General features: G+C 46.9%; 1 protein-coding gene across 4 annotated transcripts in view; it reads left to right on the top strand.

Annotated features, from left to right (window-relative positions):
• Eml1 (EMAP like 1) overlaps nucleotides 1-20,157 on the top strand; it is a 118,432-nt gene that overhangs the window by 45,146 nt on the left and 53,129 nt on the right. For all 4 annotated transcript variants that reach the window (XM_046426286.2, XM_046426288.2, XM_046426287.2 and 1 more), the window contains exons 2-3: nucleotides 3,441-3,623; nucleotides 16,057-16,189. In XM_046426286.2, the coding sequence (XP_046282242.1) occupies nucleotides 3,441-3,623; nucleotides 16,057-16,189 (316 nt within the window). The remainder of the gene's footprint in view (nucleotides 1-3,440; nucleotides 3,624-16,056; nucleotides 16,190-20,157) is intronic.

Here is a 20,157-nt window from a genome sequence, read left to right on the forward strand (position 1 = left end):
TTTTTTTTTATTATTAGTTGTTCATCAGTCACTGAAAGATGGGGTGTAAAATTTCAGGAAAAATTGTAGAATCATCTATTTTACATTTCAACTCAGTCAAATTTTGCTTCCTGTATTTTGAAGCTCTATATTGGGCACACACATGTTTAGATTGTTGAATCTTCCTGGTTTTTATCCCTTTTTTTCATTGTGAAATGACTGTGTGTCTAATATACACTTTATTAGACACCTAGTTTATTTGACATTAATAGTAGTCCAGCCTTCTTTTGCTTACTGTTTGCATGGTGTATTTTTTCTATTCATTTACTTCCATTCTATCTGTATCTTCATATTGAAGTGCATTTCTTGTTGACAGCCTATAGTTGGGTCTAGCTTTTTAAAAATATCATAAACAGTACCCATATAATTTTTTGTTAGAGAAATTAATCATGGCCATCTATTTCTTGGTATTTGATTAGCATTTTGCAATTGTATATTCCTGCACATCAGATTTGGCATATTTGGACCATTGTTTTTTAGATTTTGTTTTTGCCCTATTCTCTTGCTTTTCCTTGTGTGCCAATTAAGTGTGTGTTGGACTGCTGAGAGTGCCTAGCAGATTCCCACGGCTCTCTTAATTTTTGGTCAGGTTTTTTTCTGTGTCCTTCATCTTCATTGCTTCCGATATGCCTGCTTTCAGGTTTTCTTGATCTTTCCTCTGTGTGTCCTTTCAGTTGTTGTCCATGCAGTGAACTTTTTATTTCAGAAATTGTGTGTATGTTATATATATGTATAAGTTCTGGAATGTATATTTGGTTCTCTTTTTAATTGTTTCTGTTCTGCTGGGATTTCCCATTTCTCTACTGAATTTTTATTCACTGAAAGAACGTTAATTTTCCTTTTTAGAATAGTTATAATATCTATTTAAAATTCCTCATCTGGTAGTTTCAATATTTTGTTCCTCTTGAGATTGGACTCAATTCTATTTTCTCTTCTCTTGAGAATGTGCTCCATTTCTTTATTCTTAGTGTGTTTGGTTATTTTGAATTATGTGCTGGGCATTGTGAATGTTAAGCTACATAGTGTCATCTACATGATATCTTTTTTCTTTGGTGGTGTTTCCTTTGTGTTAATAGGTGCTGTTCTTGTCTGGACTTCAGCTACAGACCCTATTTCTGGGCCAACAGCTCCACTCTAAGTTCTGATGTTTTGCAGTTGGCTGGAGTACTTCTCTGTTCCGTGTGTGCAGTTCACAGATCAGTCAGAGATTTGAGCAGATGGGATTTGGGAACCCTTCTCTTGCTTTTTTCCTTGTAGGATTTCCCCACCTTTTCCAGTAATGTTTCCTGACTTGATTTTTTTTTTTAATTTCTTAGGGCAAAAATATTTCAAAGTTTACCACTTGGACCCTCACCACTGAGTGTACTGCTTAGCCCCAGGGTAAAAGCAATGAGACAGGCTTCTTGTATAGTTTCCTACATTACTTCTTCTAAGTGAATGCAAAGTCTTCAGTGTTGAGTGTGAGCATCCCTCTGGAGATTAAATGTGAGTGCCCACCAGAGTCCAAGTGTGAGCTCCCCACCATAGTCTTAAGTGTGCTGTCCACCAGAGTCTCAGTGTGAGCTCCCCATCAGAATCTATGAGCTCTCATTAGGGTGAATGAGCTTCCCACTAGGGCAAGTGTGAGTGCCCACCAGAGTGTAGGTTTCTGTTCTCTTCCCTGTACCTTCACATAGTTTTTTTTTTTAATGCTACTTCAGGCTTTTGGTTTCTGCATGGGGTGGAGGGTGCTTTCAGGAAGGTCTTTTAGTCTGACATGCCCCAAAGCAGAAATCCCTCCACGATGCTCACATTCTACGTGGAAAGGTAGCAGTGAACATGCCAGCAAGACCATTATAGTTTTTAGAACATGCTGTGCAATAAATAAGGTCAATGAAATAGAAAGTAACAGCTTTAGATAAAGTTTTTGTGAAGGTTCTCCAAAAAGCTCCTATTTGAGTTGAGTCTCAAGCATAAGAATTTGGTCATGCAAAAAGTTGGCTGAGAAACGGCCCAAGCAAAGGCAGTGCAGAAACAAAAATCCCTAGGGGAGGAGAGGCCAGCCCCCTGGAGCAGGGTAGGCGAAGGGGAGGACAGTGGCAGGGAGGCCGGAGAGGCAGAAGGATGCCGGAGCGCCTGGCTGTGGGGCATGGGGCGGTGCGTTGCTGTGTACCAAGTACACTGGGCCACTCGGCACTTTGTTCTTCAAACTCAACTGACATAGCCCTGTGTGGCCTACCGTCAGCATGGCTGAACACAAGCCAGCAGACCAGGCAGAACAGACTTCTGTGCAGGTGACGTGGACAGATGCCTGCATCCCTTCTACTTCCGAATTCTTAATGTCATAGAAAAGACAGTAAGTTGGCCAACCTGCAGAAAAGAACAACAGCAGTTAAAACCACAGTTGAAACTTGAGAGGCACAGACAGAATGAAAGGAGCACAGGAGGAGGGAGAGCTGGAGCACGGGAGGAGGGAGAGCTGGAGGACGGGAGGAGGGAGGGCTGGAGCACGGGAGGAGGGAGGGCTGGAGGACGGGAGGAGGGAGGGCTGGAGCACGGGAGGAGGGAGGGCTGGAGGACTGGAGGAGGGAGGGCTGGAGGACGGGAGGAGGGAGGGCTGGAGCACGGGAGGAGGGAGGGCTGGAGGACTGGAGGAGGGAGGGCTGGAGCATGGGAGGAGGGAGGGCTGGAGCACGGGAGGAGGGAGGGCTGGAGGACGGGAGGAGGGAGAGCTGGAGCACGGGAAGAGGGAGAGCTGGAGGACGGGAGGAGGGAGGGCTGGAGGACGGGAGGAGGGAGGGCTGGAGCACGGGAAGAGGGAGAGCTGGAGCACGGGAGGAGGGAGGGCTGGAGCACGGGAGGAGGGAGGGCTGGAGGACGGGAGGAGGGAGGGCTGGAGCACGGGAGGAGGGAGGGCTGGAGCACGGGAGGAGGGAGGGCTGGAGCACGGGAGGAGGGAGGGCTGGAGGACGGGAGGAGGGAGGGCTGGAGCACGGGAGGAGGGAGGGCTGGAGGACGGGAGGAGGGAGGGCTGGAGCACGGGAGGAGGGAGGGCTGGAGCACGGGAGGAGGGAGGGCTGGAGCACGGGAGGAGGGAGGGCTGGAGGACGGGAGGAGGGAGAGCTGGAGCACGGGAGGAGGGAGGGCTGGAGGACGGGAGGAGGGAGGGCTGGAGCACGGGAGGAGGGAGGGCTGGAGCACGTGGCAATGCTGGGACAGATCTGCCTTCTCTTGCGCTCTTTTCATTCTGTCTGTGTCTCTCAAGTTTCGAGTTTATAAATTACAATTTTCATTTTCAGTTTATAAATTACAATTAACAATGCACAATTTACAGCCTAGTTGGAGCCTTGTGCCAGCCTGTGTTTGGAGATGTGATTGCTCTGAGAGCGTCTAAAACTCTCCCCATCTTCCCTTTGGCTTAGATGACAGCGCGTCTGCCGCGAGTAGCATGGAGGTGTCAGACCGCATCGCCTCCTTGGAGCAGCGGGTCCAGATGCAGGAAGACGACATCCAGCTGCTCAAGTCAGCGCTGGCTGACGTGGTTCGGCGGCTGAACATCACTGAGGAGCAGCAGGCTGTGCTCAACAGGAAAGGACCTACCAAAGGTGGGCATTATTCAGGAACGAGGGCGGCACGGGTCTCATTGAGATTGCTGACAGCAGCAAAACTCAGAATCACAGTACAACAATTTGCCCTGTCAAAACAACCACGCGGAGTGTGGCAGTATTTTTGGCACAATGTTGGTGAATCACACTGCCTAGGGGGTGTGCATTTGTGTGGTCATTCAATGCTCTTTGGGTCGGAGAAGGGACTGTCCACATGCCCTGCTGAGATCCGTGTTCGTCAAGGCAGTGGGGCTAGAGCCTGCAGAGGAACCGCTCCTTGTAGCCCCTCGGACGGCCCCGCAGGGATTGGTTGCTGCCAGCTCCCATCTCTGTCTGTGCCCTCAGCTCGCACAGCACACGCTTCACTGATGTACGCCACCCGGGAGGCCCCCAGCCAGGGCACAGAGGTGGGGCCCCTCCTTGAGGAGCTCTGAGTCCTGATGGTATCACTGACTTCCCTGCCTGGTGGGGCACTCCTCCTGGCCTCCCCTTCTGTCTCGAGTCTTCTCTGCCATGGGGTGGGGCCGGGGGCACCTGTGCAGAGGTCTGTGCCAGTGGATTTCTGGCAAATTTAAGTCACCGTTTCATGTCCTGTGGCTCCTGGGAATGAGGCATTAAAAAGTATTTGTGGTAAGTACTGCTTAAAATTTGGGGAATAAATACCTCGGAAACGTCTCCCAGACTGGGTGGGCCCCGAGGCCTGCACTGGATGGGTGCCATTGCTCTTCTGCCACAACGTGTTCACGGTGGCTGCCGTCATGGCTGAAAGGTTCCTTTGGTAAGAACATGTTGAAATCCCTTGAAAAATGCCTTTCTTTTTTGTTTGGATTCAGCAGATCACTTCACAGTTAATGTGTTTTTCTTGGCGTGGAGATGACTGTCCAGCGTATCTCTTAATTTTTTTCTCAAGTACTTGGCTGCATTTTCACACATCTGGGAAAGGAAATCTCTCTCTTTGTCCTTCAGGGGAGTCCTGACCCACTGTGTGTGAGATACACATGCTTAGCGGATGTCTATATTTTGAATAATTGTTTTAAGTAATCTTTTTTTCCTTCTGAGTTGCAAAGTGATCAGGGTATTTTAAATAGAAACCAGGTTATTTTAGTTATTCTTGACCTACTCAGCTTTCCAAAAATAAATGTGATGACGACTGTATCCCAGAGGGTACATTTGAAGCAGTTGCCTTATGAAGATTCAAATTTCTAAAATTTTATTTTTAGAAAAGTAGGGAAAAAACAATATAAAGGGCTTGCCCAGGAGTTTTATTTTCTTGATTATGAGGAAGCTTGGTGTTTGTAAAACTTCTTCTAAGAGAAATGATTTTTTTTTTCATAGTTACCTGACTTTTTTTTATACCTTGCTCTTCATAAGTGAAAATGAATCTAATCATGAAAGCCAGCAGGTCACTGAGAGATGGAGTCCACAGAAAGTGGACGAGTGGGAGGTCTCCCGGGAGCAGGCGTGGTTTCTGCGCACTGTGCAGCTAAGGAGGGGAAGGCAGGGGAGGACAGGGGAGGGGAGCATATGCATCAGAAGCTGTGGGTGCCCCTCTGTAGAGAGCTGCCCCTTGGCCATGGCGTTGCACCGTGGCCTGACCCTGCACTCTATAGCCACAGTTTGGTGTAGAATTTCCTCTGTGAGATACGTTAGGGTTTTGGGAGGCTGTGTTATTACAGGTCAAGCATGTCTTACCTGAAACACTCGGATCAGAAGTATTTCTAACTTTTTCAGATTTTGAAATAGTTACATATACTTCATGAAATATCTTGGGGATGAATCCTAACAAAATTCATGTATGTTTCTTTTATGTACCAGAAGGTCATCTTGTTAATCAGTTCTCCATTAACTGTACAGATGCCTGAGACAGTCAACTCATAAAAAGGAAAGTTTTATTTTGGCTCACAGTTTTGGTCCATGATTGACTAGTGTCATGGCTCTGGGCCTGTGGCAAGGCAACACATCATGGTGACACTGCATGACGAATCCATGCACCTCATGGCCTCAGAGTGGATAAAAAATGTGCCCTTCCAGGGCACGCCCCCACTTACCAGAAGACCTCCCACTAGGCCCATGTCTTCCAGTAGCCCCAAGCTGGGGAACAGTCCATGAAAACAGGGCCTTTGGGAGCCACTCCGGATCCAGGCGGAGCAGCAGTTTTCTACAGTGATTCTGCATGCCTGTATTTTTACTGCAACCTGTCATGTGTGGAATTTTCTACTGTGGTGTCATGTCAGTGTTCAAAAAGTTTCAGATTTGGGGGGCATTTTGGATTCTTGGATCAGGGATGCTTGACCTCTGTTATTGTTATCATTTTGCAATATTTTGGCTCTTGTTCCTGTTACAGCTTTGAGATAGGCTGGACACAGGCATTCTGAGCTTTAAATATTAAGGGACTCTCCCAACCCCAAGATTAACTGACAGAAACTCTAGGCTCAGTGTTTGGAGCTGCAGGTGTGTATCCTTGTTCTTTGCCTAGGTGACAGCGTGGGCGGTTGCACCACAAAGGAAGAGGCTGCCTTAGAAGCCAGGGAACATTCAGAGTGCTCAGGTGGTTCAGCTGGAAGCCGATGCCTGATGTGGCCGTCTTTGCGGGTGGTGTCCTTGACTGTTAGCCTGCAGTTAATACTTGCTAGCCTCAGTGCTGCCTGGGGGCTCATGGACCATAGGAACAGTTTGTTCCACTCGGCGTGTCCCCATTTTGCTGACCTTGGATTACCATATAGTGGAGAAGAGATAACCCAGTAGTTTGAAGTTTATGGAGGCCTATCTTCTTCTTTTTTAAAAAAATTTTATACACACACATACACACACACATATACACACACACATACATACACATACATATGAGTTGTAGTTGGACACAATACCTTTATTTTATTTACTTATTTTTATGTGGTGCTGAGGATCGAACCCAGTGCCTCGCACATGCCCGGCGAGCGCTCTACTGCTGAGCCACAACACCATCCCCAAGGCCTATCTTCTTAACGTTCCTGCTGGTATTATTGTTTTTCAGAGACGTGACTGGAGTGGGGGTCTCGCTGCTGGCCGAGCACAGTGAGCAGACCCTGTAGATGCTGCTATTGTGATATGGAGAGAGCAGACGCTTGAGGGATGCAGGGATCCCTGCAGAGCTGGGCACAGTGGAGACCCCGAATGGGAAGCAATAGGGCCAGCCAGCAACAGGGCAGGCCCCAAATCGGTTACTTCCATATGGCTAAGTCCTGTTCAGTCTTAGAAAAGGCTGAGAATTGGTAATAAGAGGGAAAGTGCTTGTTTGGTGTTTTAAGTCAAAAGCAGGATATAGAATTGAATACACTGTCACTTCAAGTAGAGATAAAAGTTATGCAGAGAAGACTGGAATGAAGTTGACCAAAAGTTGGTAATGCTTTTTTTCTGAGTGTGGGATTAAATGTTTTACTTTTTATATAATTTTAGTTTGTTTCTAAGTGTTCTGTGGTACCTAGTCCTTAATAAGCAAGAAAAAAATGTTTTAAAGATCACTTCTTTTTTACTGCAGACTGAGGTGGACAGCAGGGCTCTTAGCAACGTCAGGAGGCGGTTTGCTCCCACGTGTTCTCAAGGATCAGGGTGTGGGGTTCACTTCATAAAAGATCCATTGTGTGCAGGCATGGCTGATTTCCATGTTAGTGCTGGAATTTTAAATGTAAAATGTAGATTAAAATTTGCTATTCTTCCATATATCTGGGATTATCTCTTGTTACTCAGGAACCAGCAAGTAGTTCATATTTCTTATTTTAAATTATGCTCATTCGTTCAGACTATAGTTAGGCAGCTTATCTTTTAAAATACTTTAATGTGCCTTTGGAAACTATTTTATTGGCTATATCAGCTAGTGGATCCACTCATTAATAGATTGGAGAATCAAATTAATTAATAGCTTCATTAATTAATAGATCAGATAATTACTAAAGAACCAAAAGGCTTCAGTTGGCACAGTCAGCAAGCGAGTCCTGCCGTTCCAAGACCCTGGAACCCTCCAGCCCCAGACCTTAACCTCGGCCACCCTGGCCACGAAGACCAAGATCTTCTGCCAGCCCCTGTGCTAGCCTAACTTAACACTGAGCTTCAGCACAATTCTCATAACTACTGCTGTTGATTGGACTTTGCAATAGCAATTTTGGACGTGTTGGCGAATTTCACCTCTCCACAATTCCACGTGGCAGGTGTTATTGTGCTCTTTTTATACAAGAAAAAACGGCCTCCAGGAGGCTGGATAATTTGTCCCAGTTGCTCAGCTGGCTGGGGACAACCCTAGGCAGGAACTCCGGGAATTCTTTTTGCCAGGGGGCTGCTTCCTTATGCAGGTGTCTTAGCAATAGAACTCAAAATTAGCATGATTCAAATCAAACCAAATAGTTAAGAAATGAATAGCTGCATGACTTGAAATAAGACTTTTATCCACCAAGATTTAATTTGATTTGCAAAGTATTTCCAATATAATAGACCATATTCAGCACACCCTTCTGTAGAAATATTATGCTGTGGTCTCTCCTCAGGCTTTATTAGGTAGGTACAACTAACAAATTCAATACTTGGAGCTATTTGCCCTCATGGAATCAGTGAATAATTAACTTAGTTCTTTATCCTGGTTAACCAGTTTCAGGGAGCAAATGGCCTTTTCTATCTCTCGTCTATGCACATTCTCCGTATCTTTCTGCTCACAAAATGGTGAATTACCGGGGGAGAATTTCTCTCCTTTAGCTAGAAGACCCTGTTTCTTTCACTTTCTCATTAGTTGCCCTGCCAGGCTTAGTAGGTTTTTTGCACTGTTTATAGAAAACATTGAGTATGTTCTTAACTCTTCAGAGGTCAAAATTGTTCTTAAACTTTGTAACACGAAAATGTTCAAATGTACACAGAAGCGGGACAGCACCTCTGCCCGCCTCCTCAGGGACTCACTCCACTGCTCTCCGTGGTGGGTCACCTAAAAGCAAACCCAAGACCAGTGTCACTTGATTCACAGCACGTCAGTGTGTCTCTCCAGGCTACAAGGACTCTTCCCTAAGTCTGTAAATTACTGATCCTAGTAACCATTAAACACTGACAGTTCCTTTACATCCTCTAATATCAAGTCAGCCTTCATGTTCCCTAATTGCCTGATCCATTCCTTTAACAGCAGATTTTTAAATTGTGTTTAATATGAGATGCATTTCACTTATCGTATTGGTTTTAATATTCACAGAAATCTTGATATCACCCAGGTAGGAACCCGCCCTCCTCCACAGTCATTTCCAGTGGTTCCTCTCGCAGCTTGCAGCCACACCATTGTCCCTGTGGGTCCTCCCATTCTCCAGGGGTCTTCTGTAAACAGGCTCCTACAGTGCGAGGGCTGTCACCACTGTCTTCCCTCACTTAACATAACCCTTCCAAAGTGCATCCATGTTTTAACATGTCTATTGTGTATTTATTCACCCTTTTATTTTTTTCAGTGCTTACTAGGCTAGCACTCTACCACTGAGCTATATCCCCAGCCTCCATCGTTCCTTTTTATTGCTGAATAATATTTCTACTAAATGCAACATTTTGTTTATCCTTGCATCAGTTGATGGACATTTAGGTTGTTAACAAATGACATGAATTCAATTCATTAGTGTCTATTTTCCACATATTTTTATTATATTGAATTTTTAATGTTACACCATTCTTGCACAACTATACCCATGCCTCAGAATTCAGATTAAAAAATGGTACAATGGAGAGCCTCATCCACCTGTTGATCAATATATTAAAACTCAACTTATGCATTTAGATCATTTAAATTTGGGGGGAAGGAGGTACCAGGAATTGAACCTAGGGGCCTTCAATCACTGAGCCACATCCCCAGATCTTTTTAGTATTTTACTTTAGTATTTTACGGGGTCTCACAGAATTGCTTAGGGCTTCTCTAAGTTGCTGAGGCTGGCTTTGAACTTGCAATTCTCCTTCCTCAGCCTCCTGAGCTGTTGGGACCACCATGCAAAGCTCATTTAAAAATATATATTTTTTTAATGATGTAAGAAGCCAGGCATGGTGGCACATAACTGTAATTCCAGCAGCTCAGGAAGTTGAGGCTCTAAGCAACTTATGGAGACCCTGACTCAAAATAAAAAATAATTAGGGCTGGGCTGTGACTGAGTGGTAAAGTGCCTCTGGGTTCAACCCCTGGTACTAATAAATAAATAAGAGTTAGGGGTTCAAGCCTGCTTTACATCTTCAGGTTTGTGGGGCAGTGAACACCAGGTACTGCCCTCTGTGCTTTGCCCTCTTCACAAGGGCGTGTCTAGAGGCCTGCAGGGCAGTGCTGGGCGTTTCTAGAGCTGCCTAGAGCTCCACATGGGGATGGGCCATGGCTTACTCGGCCAGTGTCGTGCGGCCTTACTTACAAACAGCTCTGCCGTGCTTGGCCTCGTGCAGAGGGTGTTTTATATTTTGGCCAGGACGGCTTTAGGATAGATTCCTAGAAGTGGGGTTGCTGGGCAAGAGGACAAACGCTTCTGTGATTTTGCTAGGTCCTGGTGGTGGTGACGACAGGAATCTTCCCTAGCACTCAGCAATCATCTACTTTGTTGTGCAATTTAGCAAAACCAGGTTGCCTTCTCCTATTCCAAACATGGACATCTTTTAGACTTTGAAATAGATATTTAGGAATTCTTCCTTTCTTTTCTTTTCTTTTTTGGCAGTACTGGAGACGGAACCCAGGGCCTTATGCATGCTAGGCAAGTGCTCTACCATTGAACTTCCTTCCCAGCTCTTTTTATTTTATTTATATCCTCTGCCTCAGCCTCCCAAGTACTGGGGATTACAGATGTGGCCCACCTGAGCCTAGTGATAATTAGGGATTCCTGATGCATAATGGTCAAATGTACTAAATTAAACTTCAGATTTCCACATATAATCATAGACAAAATCATATTTTGTATAATTACATTTATTTCTCAATCTAATGGGAAGTTGTAGGTACCAGATATTATACACTGAGTTATGAATATTATGTAAGGTAAAGGGATTGGTTAATCTTTAGATTGATACTTAATCCCATAATAATATGGATTTGACTAGCTTATACTGGAAATTCTGTATTTACAGCAACTGCGATTTGGAAAATATATCATCATGATTAGTACCTCTTGAAATCTAGGTATCCCAAAACTCCCATTAAGAAAGATGAGAGGAGAAATGTCACTCCCGGCTCGGGGAGTGTTTCCGTTGCTGCCATCCTGGACGTGCTTTAGTTAGAGCCAGAGATCTTTCCATCTCCTAACTGGAGTGCGACTGCAGGGAATTTGACCCGGGGTGGTTGGTGAGACTGTCGGTCAGCGTGGGGCGCATCAGGAAACCACCGGCCACACATGCTCTGCCTCTTGCTCTGGCTGCTGTCCCTCAGGCCTCAGACCTGGCAGTCTGCCCACGGGAAGGGACGCAGCATGGTCAACTGCAAGCCTCAGGTGTCACTTGACAGAGGCTCTTCTCACCTGTGAAGGGGCATGGACTGCAGAGCAGGAAATTCCCTAAGCAACATTTAGATGGAAGCCTTTCCCCTGTAGGCAAGGAAAGCAGGGCCCAGCGGGCCTCACCTGTGGTCACACTGCCAGTGGGGGACATAGCAGGCACCAGCGCCCTGGTTCCTGACCTTACACCTGAGTCCCTGCCCTGCTCTGCCACCTGCCTCCCTTTGCCTGGCATCAGTGCAGAAGTGACGCTGGACAAGAGCGTGACTGGGGTCTCCCTCCAGCTCTCCTGGTGTGCCCAGGAGCACCCCGGGCCGCCTCAGGTCCCTCCACCATGACTCATGCTACTCAGGATGCACCCTGGTGTCCAAAATGGAGCATTCCTCCATGCCGATGTGGCCACGGGACATCAGCTGCCACTTCATAAGCTGCCACTTCCGCGTGCCCGCTCTCAGCTCCATCCCTCAAGAAGGATCGAGCAGCCAGGTGTGGTGGAGCACACCTGTAAGCCCAGCCCTCGGGAGGCAAGCCAGCCTCCCTTCTCCTGAGACCTGGTTGTAAAGTGGGAGTCAGGCCAGGCCTCAGTGCTGATCAGGAGACGCCGTGTGCTCCACGCTGCTGACCCAGCTCCACGCGCTCGGGGACTGCTGTCGTTCCAGCTGTTGCATTTGCCTGGACTGACCAACTGCAGCAGGTGCAGCAGCAGGCTCCTCAGGGCCCAGGAGTGTGGGAGGCCATCCTCGCACGCACGTGATTTGAGTTACCTCCCTGGCTGGGTGAGAGGCGCTTAGACACAGCCGTGTCAGAGCCTTCCCCACCCTGTCCCAGGTACGAGGGCTTGTCCATGCCACTGCCCCGAAGACCCAGTAGCTGGCCCTGACCTTGGGATGCTGCCCCCCTTAACCTTCATTGGATGGGATTTTTCCCTTGAATTTTTTGTTCCCCAATAAAAGCTCACTCCCTGGCGTGCGCTCCCTCTCTCGATAGTCTCTTCTGTAAACCTCGCCACCGCATTAGGTGGCTGGAGGCGGGAGCTAGGAGCTCCGTCCTGGAGCTGGGAATAAAGGTAAACGAGAGTCTGCCTCTTTAATTTAAAACTCACTAGCAATTTTTTATGCATCAAACCTTCTTTTATGAAGCTCGTGCTAGTTGCGTGGCAGACAGGAGTGTTGCTGGGGTGTTCTGCCCAGAGCTGTAAGGAGACTGGATTGGACAGAAGCAGATGGCGGGAGATGTGCTGGTGCTGGAAGGCTGAGAGGGGAGACTCAGAGAGAGCAACAGTGGGGACAAAAAGGACAGTGCCACCAAAGCCCACTCACTCTCTGGGCCCAAATCAAGGTGTCAGCAGGTAGTTCCTTCTGTACTCCAAGGGAGCGCTGCTCCACGGCTCCACTAGCTTCTGGTGGCTCCTGAAGTCTTCGGTGCTCCTCAGCTGGAGACACATCACGCTGGTCCCTGCCTCTTCACACAGCCTTCCCCTGGGCGTCCACACATGGCCTTCTTGTGAGGGAACTCTCACTGTGTTTAGGGACCACCCAATCCAATGGTTTCATCTGGCTCCCTACCTTGATAACACCTGTAAAGACCCAGTTTCCAAATACAGCCATATTCTGAGGTTTCCAGCGGATGCAAATTTGGTGCATCCAAATTAGGAACTCAGTATGTATATTCTTTTATATATATATATATATATATATATATATATATATATATATATATTATATATATATATATAATATATATAATTATATATATATATAATTTTTTATTGTAGATGGACACAATACCTTTATTTGTTTTTATGTGGTGCTGAGGATCGAACCCAGGGCCTCACATGTGCTAGGCAAGCGCTCTACTGCTGAGCTATAACTCCGGCCACTGTGTATTCTTAAAGAATGGATGAGACTGAAAGGTGGGTAGGGCCGAGAGAGGAGGCTGAGATGAGGCGGACAGCAGGAAGGAGAGCAGATGTGAGAGAGAGACTGAGGTCTTGGATGGGAGGGCCAGGCTCATGGCGGGCAGACAGTTCAGGAGTGAAGGGGGGCCGCTCCCTGGTACTGGCTTACTGGCTTTCCACTTTATTTGCATTAAAATAACAAGGGAGTACCTCTGCCTCAGCACTAGAAGGTATTTTAAAATTGGCATTTTGTGTGGAATTGTCATGGGTAATTTGAAGACCCTAAATTTAAGGCAGATTTAATTTTGTGATTAACAAAATAAATCATGCTAGTGTTTTGAAATGAACTTTAATTTTAGAATAGCTTATATTTACCGAAGGGTTGCAGGGGCAGGCAGTCCCCTGGACCCTGTGCCAGTGACCTTCTTGCTCACGATTCTCCGGGGCCGCCGTTGGTGCAGTGTTAACGAAAGCCCATCCCCTGTCAGATTCCTCACTGCCCCTGCCCTTGCTGTGTCCCAGGAACCCATCCATCCAGGACACCATTTTGCTTAGTCATCTGTCTCCCAAGGCCCTGCTAGACTGACGGGCCCCCTGTTTTGATGACTGGGCAGTTTGGGGGAATTCTGGTCAGGGGGTTCCTTGGCCTTCAGTGTAGGGGGCCGCCTTCTACACTCCTGGTTAGACTCGGGTTGTGGTTTCAGGCAGGAAGACCATGGCGAGTGTCACTCTCTTTCCATCTCCTGCCGGGGTACAGGCCCTGGGCGTGACTCACCTCTGCCCATATTGACCACCTTGTGAGGGGTCAGGCTTTCCCTGCTCCACCTTGTGTCCTGTTTGGAAGGAAGTCACTGGGCCACCCACACTGAAGGAGTGGGAATTGAGCCCTGCCTTCTGGAGGGAGTACCTATAAAAAAAAAGTCAAGAACATGGACATTGTCATTCTGCCTGGGGGTGTCCCTGTTTATTTATTCATGCAACCATTTATTTATTTGATTCTATTTTTGGGGGGCGGGGTGAGTGCAGTCATTTATTTTTCAGTCTGTGCCTATGAATACCTACACTGCCCTTTGGTTACAATCTAGCGCTCTGTTCCAGCTCTGGCCACTGGGAACTTTCAGTTGGCTCCTGTGTCCCTTTGGCCTGCCCCCTCAGTCCCGGGTTTGGGAGTTCTCTGTCGCTGAGTGTTTCTCTCCTTATCTCCCCCTTGCCTATCTGTCACTCATCCACCAGTGAGAGACCCTGCTTCTACCATCACCACTGCCTCCCAGGGCTGGTCACCACCAGCACACCGTGCTCTGCGCAGTTCCTCTGTCTTTGTCTTCCAGTCTCTTCTGACCTCCAGAGTTTCCAGGTGGTCACTTCCCCTCACCCTGCTCAGCGGGGTTGTGGCATGCATCTGCAGTAGGGTCAGGGCTGGAGGTGTGGCTGGAGGTGTGGCAGAACACTTGCCTAGCCTCCAGGAGGTCCTGGGCTCAATCCTCAGTGCTGGGGAAAAAAAAGTTTTCGTAATGCAGGTAGATTCTTGTTTGCAATCTGCATTCCGTCACAGGTCCCATCTCCACGTTGGATTTTACTTGGTTACATCCAGTTCCACTCTTGGTGGGTCTCTGGGTTTCCACAAGGCGTGGTGCATATGTCCACCACCACAGCATCACAGAATAACCTAGAACGTCTCCTACTTGACCCCACACCAGCCTCGGCCAACGTGCCCTTCCAGAATGTCATGTGACTGGAACGACACAAACTCCCAGCGTGGCTCACTCAGCCATGCTATTGGTACCTTGGTTTGTCCCTTTTAAATCCCAAGTCACGTCCACTCTGTGACGAGAGCACTTTATTTCTCTGTTTACCTGTCCAGGGGAATCTTGATTGCTTCCAGTTTATGACAGTCACAAATGAAGCTGCTCTAAATATTTACATGCAGGTTTGTGTAGACATAAGTTTTCAGATGGATTGGGTAAATACCTAGTGTCAGCACAATCACTGGATCATATGGTAAGCCTATGTTTAGCTTCATAAACTGCCAGACTGTCTTCCAAAATGGCTGTGTCGACTGCTTTCCCTCCAGCAAGGAAGGAGGGTCCCGGGGCCCAGCGTCCTGGCCAGCAAGGGTGTCTGACCTGTTCTGGATTTCAGCCCTTCTACTAGGTGTGTAGAGGTATCTCATTATTGTTTTAATTTGCATTTCCCTAATGACAGGTGATGGGGAGTGTCTTTTCATATGCTTATTTGCCATCTGTACATCTTCTTTGGTAGAAGTCTTTTCAGATCTTTTGCCTGTTTTTTACACTGGGCTGTTTATTTTCTTGTTGTTGAATTTTGAGAGTTTCTTTTATTTTCTTTATGCGAGTCCTTTATCAGGTATGTAATTCACAACTATTTTCTCCCAGTCAATGACTTGTATTTTCATCCTCTTAAGTGTCTTTCAGGAATTTAAGAGAATTTCAATGAGGCTCATGCTGTCCATTTTTTTCTTTCATGAATTGTGCTTTGGGTGATGTATCTATAATCACATCACCAGACCTAGAAAGTCAGAGTTTTGCACTTTTTTTTAATATTTACTTTTTAGTTGTAGGTGGACACAATACCTTTATTTTATTTATTTTTATGTGGTGCTGAGGATCGAACCCAGGGCCTCGCTCGAGCTAGGCGAACGCTCTACTGCTGAGCCCCAGCCCCAGCCCCGTGTGCACATTTCACTGAGCTCCTTTCTGTGTGGGGTGTGAGCTGGCCTTCGGGTTGACGAGCACCGCGTGGTGGAGGACTCGCCTTCCTCCCTGCGTCAACTCTCTGGCTGTTTTCATTTTCCAGGACTGGGGTTGAACCCAGGGCACTCTCCCACCGAGCCACCTCCAGCCCTTCACTTTGTATTTCAAGACAGGGTCTCCTTAAGTTGCCCAGGCTGGCCTGGAGCTTGCCATCCTCCCACCTGAACCCCCAGCCCCCCGGGTCTTGGCGGGCACCACCACACCCAGCTCTGCAAGGATTCCAAACATGGGCGTCCTCTTCCTTTCTATATGAGCTTAAGTTCTGTACAGCACCACTTACAGGGGACACTCTGATTCCTCTTCTGCTTGTCTTACAGCAAGACCACTGGTGCAGACCCTGCCTTTAAGAACCACCGTCAACAATGGCACCGTGTTACCAAAGAAACCCAGTGGCTCCCTGCCGTCCCCCTCCGGGGCCAGGAAGGAAACCCCTATGCCGGCAACCAAAAGGTAGGCCTTAGCTCAATTCTAAAGCAGTCCCTTCTTAGATTTTGAAGAGATGTGACCTTTTATGTGACAGTCCCCAGTTTTTCGTGTGGGTTAGAACTTGAAGTCCAGCCGTTCCGGGAGCTGTATAGTGTAGTGTTCTTGTTTTAGATATAATTGTCTGTGAATCACTGGCTACAACCACAGGGTGCCATTCTGTGTTTTCATTTTGGGGTCTCTTTATAAAAGCAAATGGGATTACAGTGTAGGTAAAAGTGACTGTGTTGTTCCCAAATCCGCAGTATTCCCAAATCCGCAGTATTCCGATTGCCATAGCAACTTCTAAGTTCCTATCTGTAAAGTTCAGATAGACTCCTGCTTTTAACTAGTGTCTAACAGCAGAGTTCTAGATATTGGTGTCATTTGCCAGATCGTAGTTTCTCTTAACTTTTCTGTTGTTTCATAATTGTCATATTAAAATGTTAATGTTTATAGCCAGTCTAAACTCGCAGGCTGTGGGAATTGAGTACTGGGTGCTCACACGTTATGGAAACCTTGAAGAAGCTCTTGTGCAGCTCTGGCCCGGGGCTTGTCACACTGGGCGGGTCCCTTAGCACACCCATGGCCTTGGCGCTGGGGGTTGGTGGCCTGCCCTGCAGTGCCTGTGGGCTCGGAGGGACAGACAACTGCTGCCTTTGATGCACTGGTGACTCTCATGGTCTCTCTAGAAAGTGGCCCTGAGCTCTCCTGCCCCGGCCCTGGGGGTTTGGCCCTGGGGGTTTGGCCGTGGATGTTCGCAGGGAGCCTTTCATGCGAGACTTCTTTGTCTTGGCAGAGGCCTGAGGCCTGTGTCCAACTGTGTCCCTCTCACAGGAAACTTGTTTGTACTGGAAAACGCCTCTGTGGCTCTTGTCTGACCCATGTCCAGTTTATACTGACCAAGATGGCCACTCTCGGGGGAGCCCTGCCCTGGGAAGAAGTTGGGTTCATGTCGTTGGCTGGGACACATCAGGTGACTCAACCTGCCCAGAGCACTTTATTATTCACAGGCCCCTGAAGGAAGAAGGTGTCCTGTGGTGACACCCAGTGCTCAGCCAGGCTGTGGGCCATGCCTTCAGCAGGGGCCACGGGATGTCCCCAGGCTTTCCAGGAGTGTGGTGGACAGTGCTTTAATTACCTGTACCAAGTGGAGACCTGGCTTGTGGGTTCTAGTGTAGACCATGGGTTGGGTTTTGGGTGTCTGAGACGAAGAGTGAGTGGGTCACGTCACTGATATGGAGAGGATGTTTTACCGGGCCAAAGGTGACAAGGTACAACTGGGTTTCGAATAATTATGTCAAGCTTCAGAATGGGTGCTGAGCTGGTGCCACGTTAAACAAATGTCTGGCATCTTTGAAGACACAGAGTTTATATAAAGACTGTCCTTTGCCTTGCAGGTTCTGCTGGGTTTCATCACATAGAGTTTCAGGAATTTAGTTTCCATGAATTTTAAGAAAATTGTTTTTGCAGTGATCTTCAGACCTTTAAAAGGCAACTGTTGGCCTCGTCTTACATCTATTTAGTACTTGTTTGAATAACTTCTATTTGTAACCAACACAAAATGACCTGGATTCTAACTGGCAGCATGGGTAGGACTGACTCATCTGGATGTGAGATCAACAAGATTGACTTCCTTCTTTAAGATGCAGGTTTCCATCTGGTAGGCTTTTTCACCATGGTAAGAAACACGTGGCATTGAATTTGCCGTCTCGACTTCAGAGTGCAGTTTGGCAGCGCTGCGCATATTCCTACTGGGCGCAAGACATCTCTAGAGCGCTTCCATATTGTAAGACTGACACTCTGCATTCCTTAACAGCTGTCCCCGCTCCCCTCCGAACAGCCCTTGGTGGCTACCCCCTGCTTTGTCCCAAGTGAGTGGAGTTGCTGGTCCTTTTGTGACTAGCCTATTTATTTTGCGTGGCATAATGTCCTCAAGATTCGTCCATGTCATAGCACGTGAGTAGTTTCATTTTTAAGGCTGGGTAATATTCCATTGGATGTGTGTTATGCGCTTTTTTATCCATTCTGTTGATGGATGCTGGGTTGCTTCCACACTTTGTCTATAATGCTCTGTGACCATGGGTGTGCCTTTGAGACCCTGCATTCAGTTCTCTTGGGTGTACGCGCAGGGGTGGATGGCTGGATCACACAGTCATTCTACCTTTAGTTTTTTAGTGTCCTCCACACTATTTTCCATAATTAGAACAGCATTTTACATTCCCACAAGGACTCCCGAGTTCCCTGATCCTCATCTATGCTTTTTATTTTCTGTTCTGATCGTGCCATCCACATGGACGTGGCTGGTAGTTCCTGGTAGTTTGGATCTGCCTTCTGTGGTTGGTGATGCAAAAGCACCTTTTCATATGCATGTGGGCCATCTGGGGTCTTCCCTGGAGGAGTGTCTATCCAAGACCTTGGCCCACATTTAGGTTAGGTCATTTTGCTGTTGTTATCTTTGAGTTGTAGACGTCCTTATGTTTTCTGGTTATTGGCCACTTACTGGATATGTGATTTCCAAGTTTTTTCTCATTCCCTGAATGGCTTCTTCATTCTGTTGATCATTTCCTTCAACATGCAGAAATTTTTAGGTACATGCACATCATAACCTGCCATGCAGGTTATTTTTGCTTCTGTTGCCTGTACTTTTTGGTGCCATATCCAAGAAATCCCCACCCAATCCAGTGACCTGAAGCCTCTCCCCTACGTGTAGATAATGCTTCACAACAGGAAGCTCTGCAGCTTTCCAGGTTATGTTTAGGTCTTTAATCCATGTTGAGTGAGCTTTCGTTTGTTTGTTTGGGTGTAAGTCGGGATTGAGCTCCACGCCTTTGCTTGTGTGTCTGCAGCTCCCCCAGCACCATCTGTGGGAGAGGTGCCTCTTCCCTCACCGTGTAGTCTTGACATCCTGGACAAAAACCACTTGGCTGTAGATGCCAGGGTTCTTTCTGGGTTCTCTGTTCTGGGCCATCAGTCTCTATAGCTGACTGTATTGCCGGTACTGTATTTCTTGATTACCACTGCTTTTTAGTATGTTTTAAAATCAGAAAATGAGAGACCTCCAACTTTATTATCTTTTTCCCCAAGATTGTTTGGTTATTTGAACTCCCTTGAGAATTCTTATGAATGTTAGGGTAGTTTTTCTATTTGTGCAAAAAATTCCATTGAGGGGCTGTGTGTTAAGAGCCACAACCAAGTCAAGATGGCGCCTGGCATTTTGCCAGAAGGAGTGGTTGAGAAGTAATGCCAGCGAGCCATTAAGATGTTGATAATTAAGTTAAGCTGTGTATAATTATTAAGATAATGACTGATTGCTGTAACTGGATGATGCTAAATTGAAACAAGCTGTGTATTCAGTTGTGTATATAAACCTCTGCTATCCAGCAATAAGGCGGCTCCTGCTACCTCGGGTGCCCGGGTGCCCGCTACTTTTGAGTTCTCGCGGAGTTCCCGTTGGTTCTCGCGGAGTTTCCATGGAGTTCTAGAGAGTTCCTGTTGGGTTCTGGCAATAAAGTAGTTCCTGTTTGAACCTATAAGTGGCTCGTGACCTCCCAGTTATTTTGTGCCCAGCCAGACTGCGGCAGCTGTGGTTGTAGCTCAGTGGTAGAGCGCCTGGCGTGTGTGAGGCCCTGGGTCCGATCCTCGGCACCACATAAAAATGAATAAATAAAATAAAGGTATAAAAAATGTTGTATCTGTTTAAAATTTTTTTTGAAAAGTCCATTGAGACTTTCATAGGAATTGCACTGAATCTGTGGTTTGGATTGAAGAGTGTGGACATTTGAACAGTATGGAGTCTTTCAATCCACGAGCATGGGATTTTTTTCCATTTATTTATGTCTTTTAAAGTGTCTTGAGTTTTCAGTGTTCATGGGTATCTCTTAGGGCAAGTTACTTCTATTTTTTTTTTTTTTTTTTGTGGGACTGGGGATAAGGCAAGTTTACTTCTAAGTAGT

Source organism: Marmota monax, unplaced genomic scaffold (assembly GCF_021218885.2).
Source record: "Marmota monax isolate L192 unplaced genomic scaffold, Marmota_monax_Labrador192_F-V1.1 WCK01_AAM20220418_F8-fsc00183, whole genome shotgun sequence".
Taxonomy (NCBI): domain Eukaryota; kingdom Metazoa; phylum Chordata; class Mammalia; order Rodentia; family Sciuridae; genus Marmota; species Marmota monax.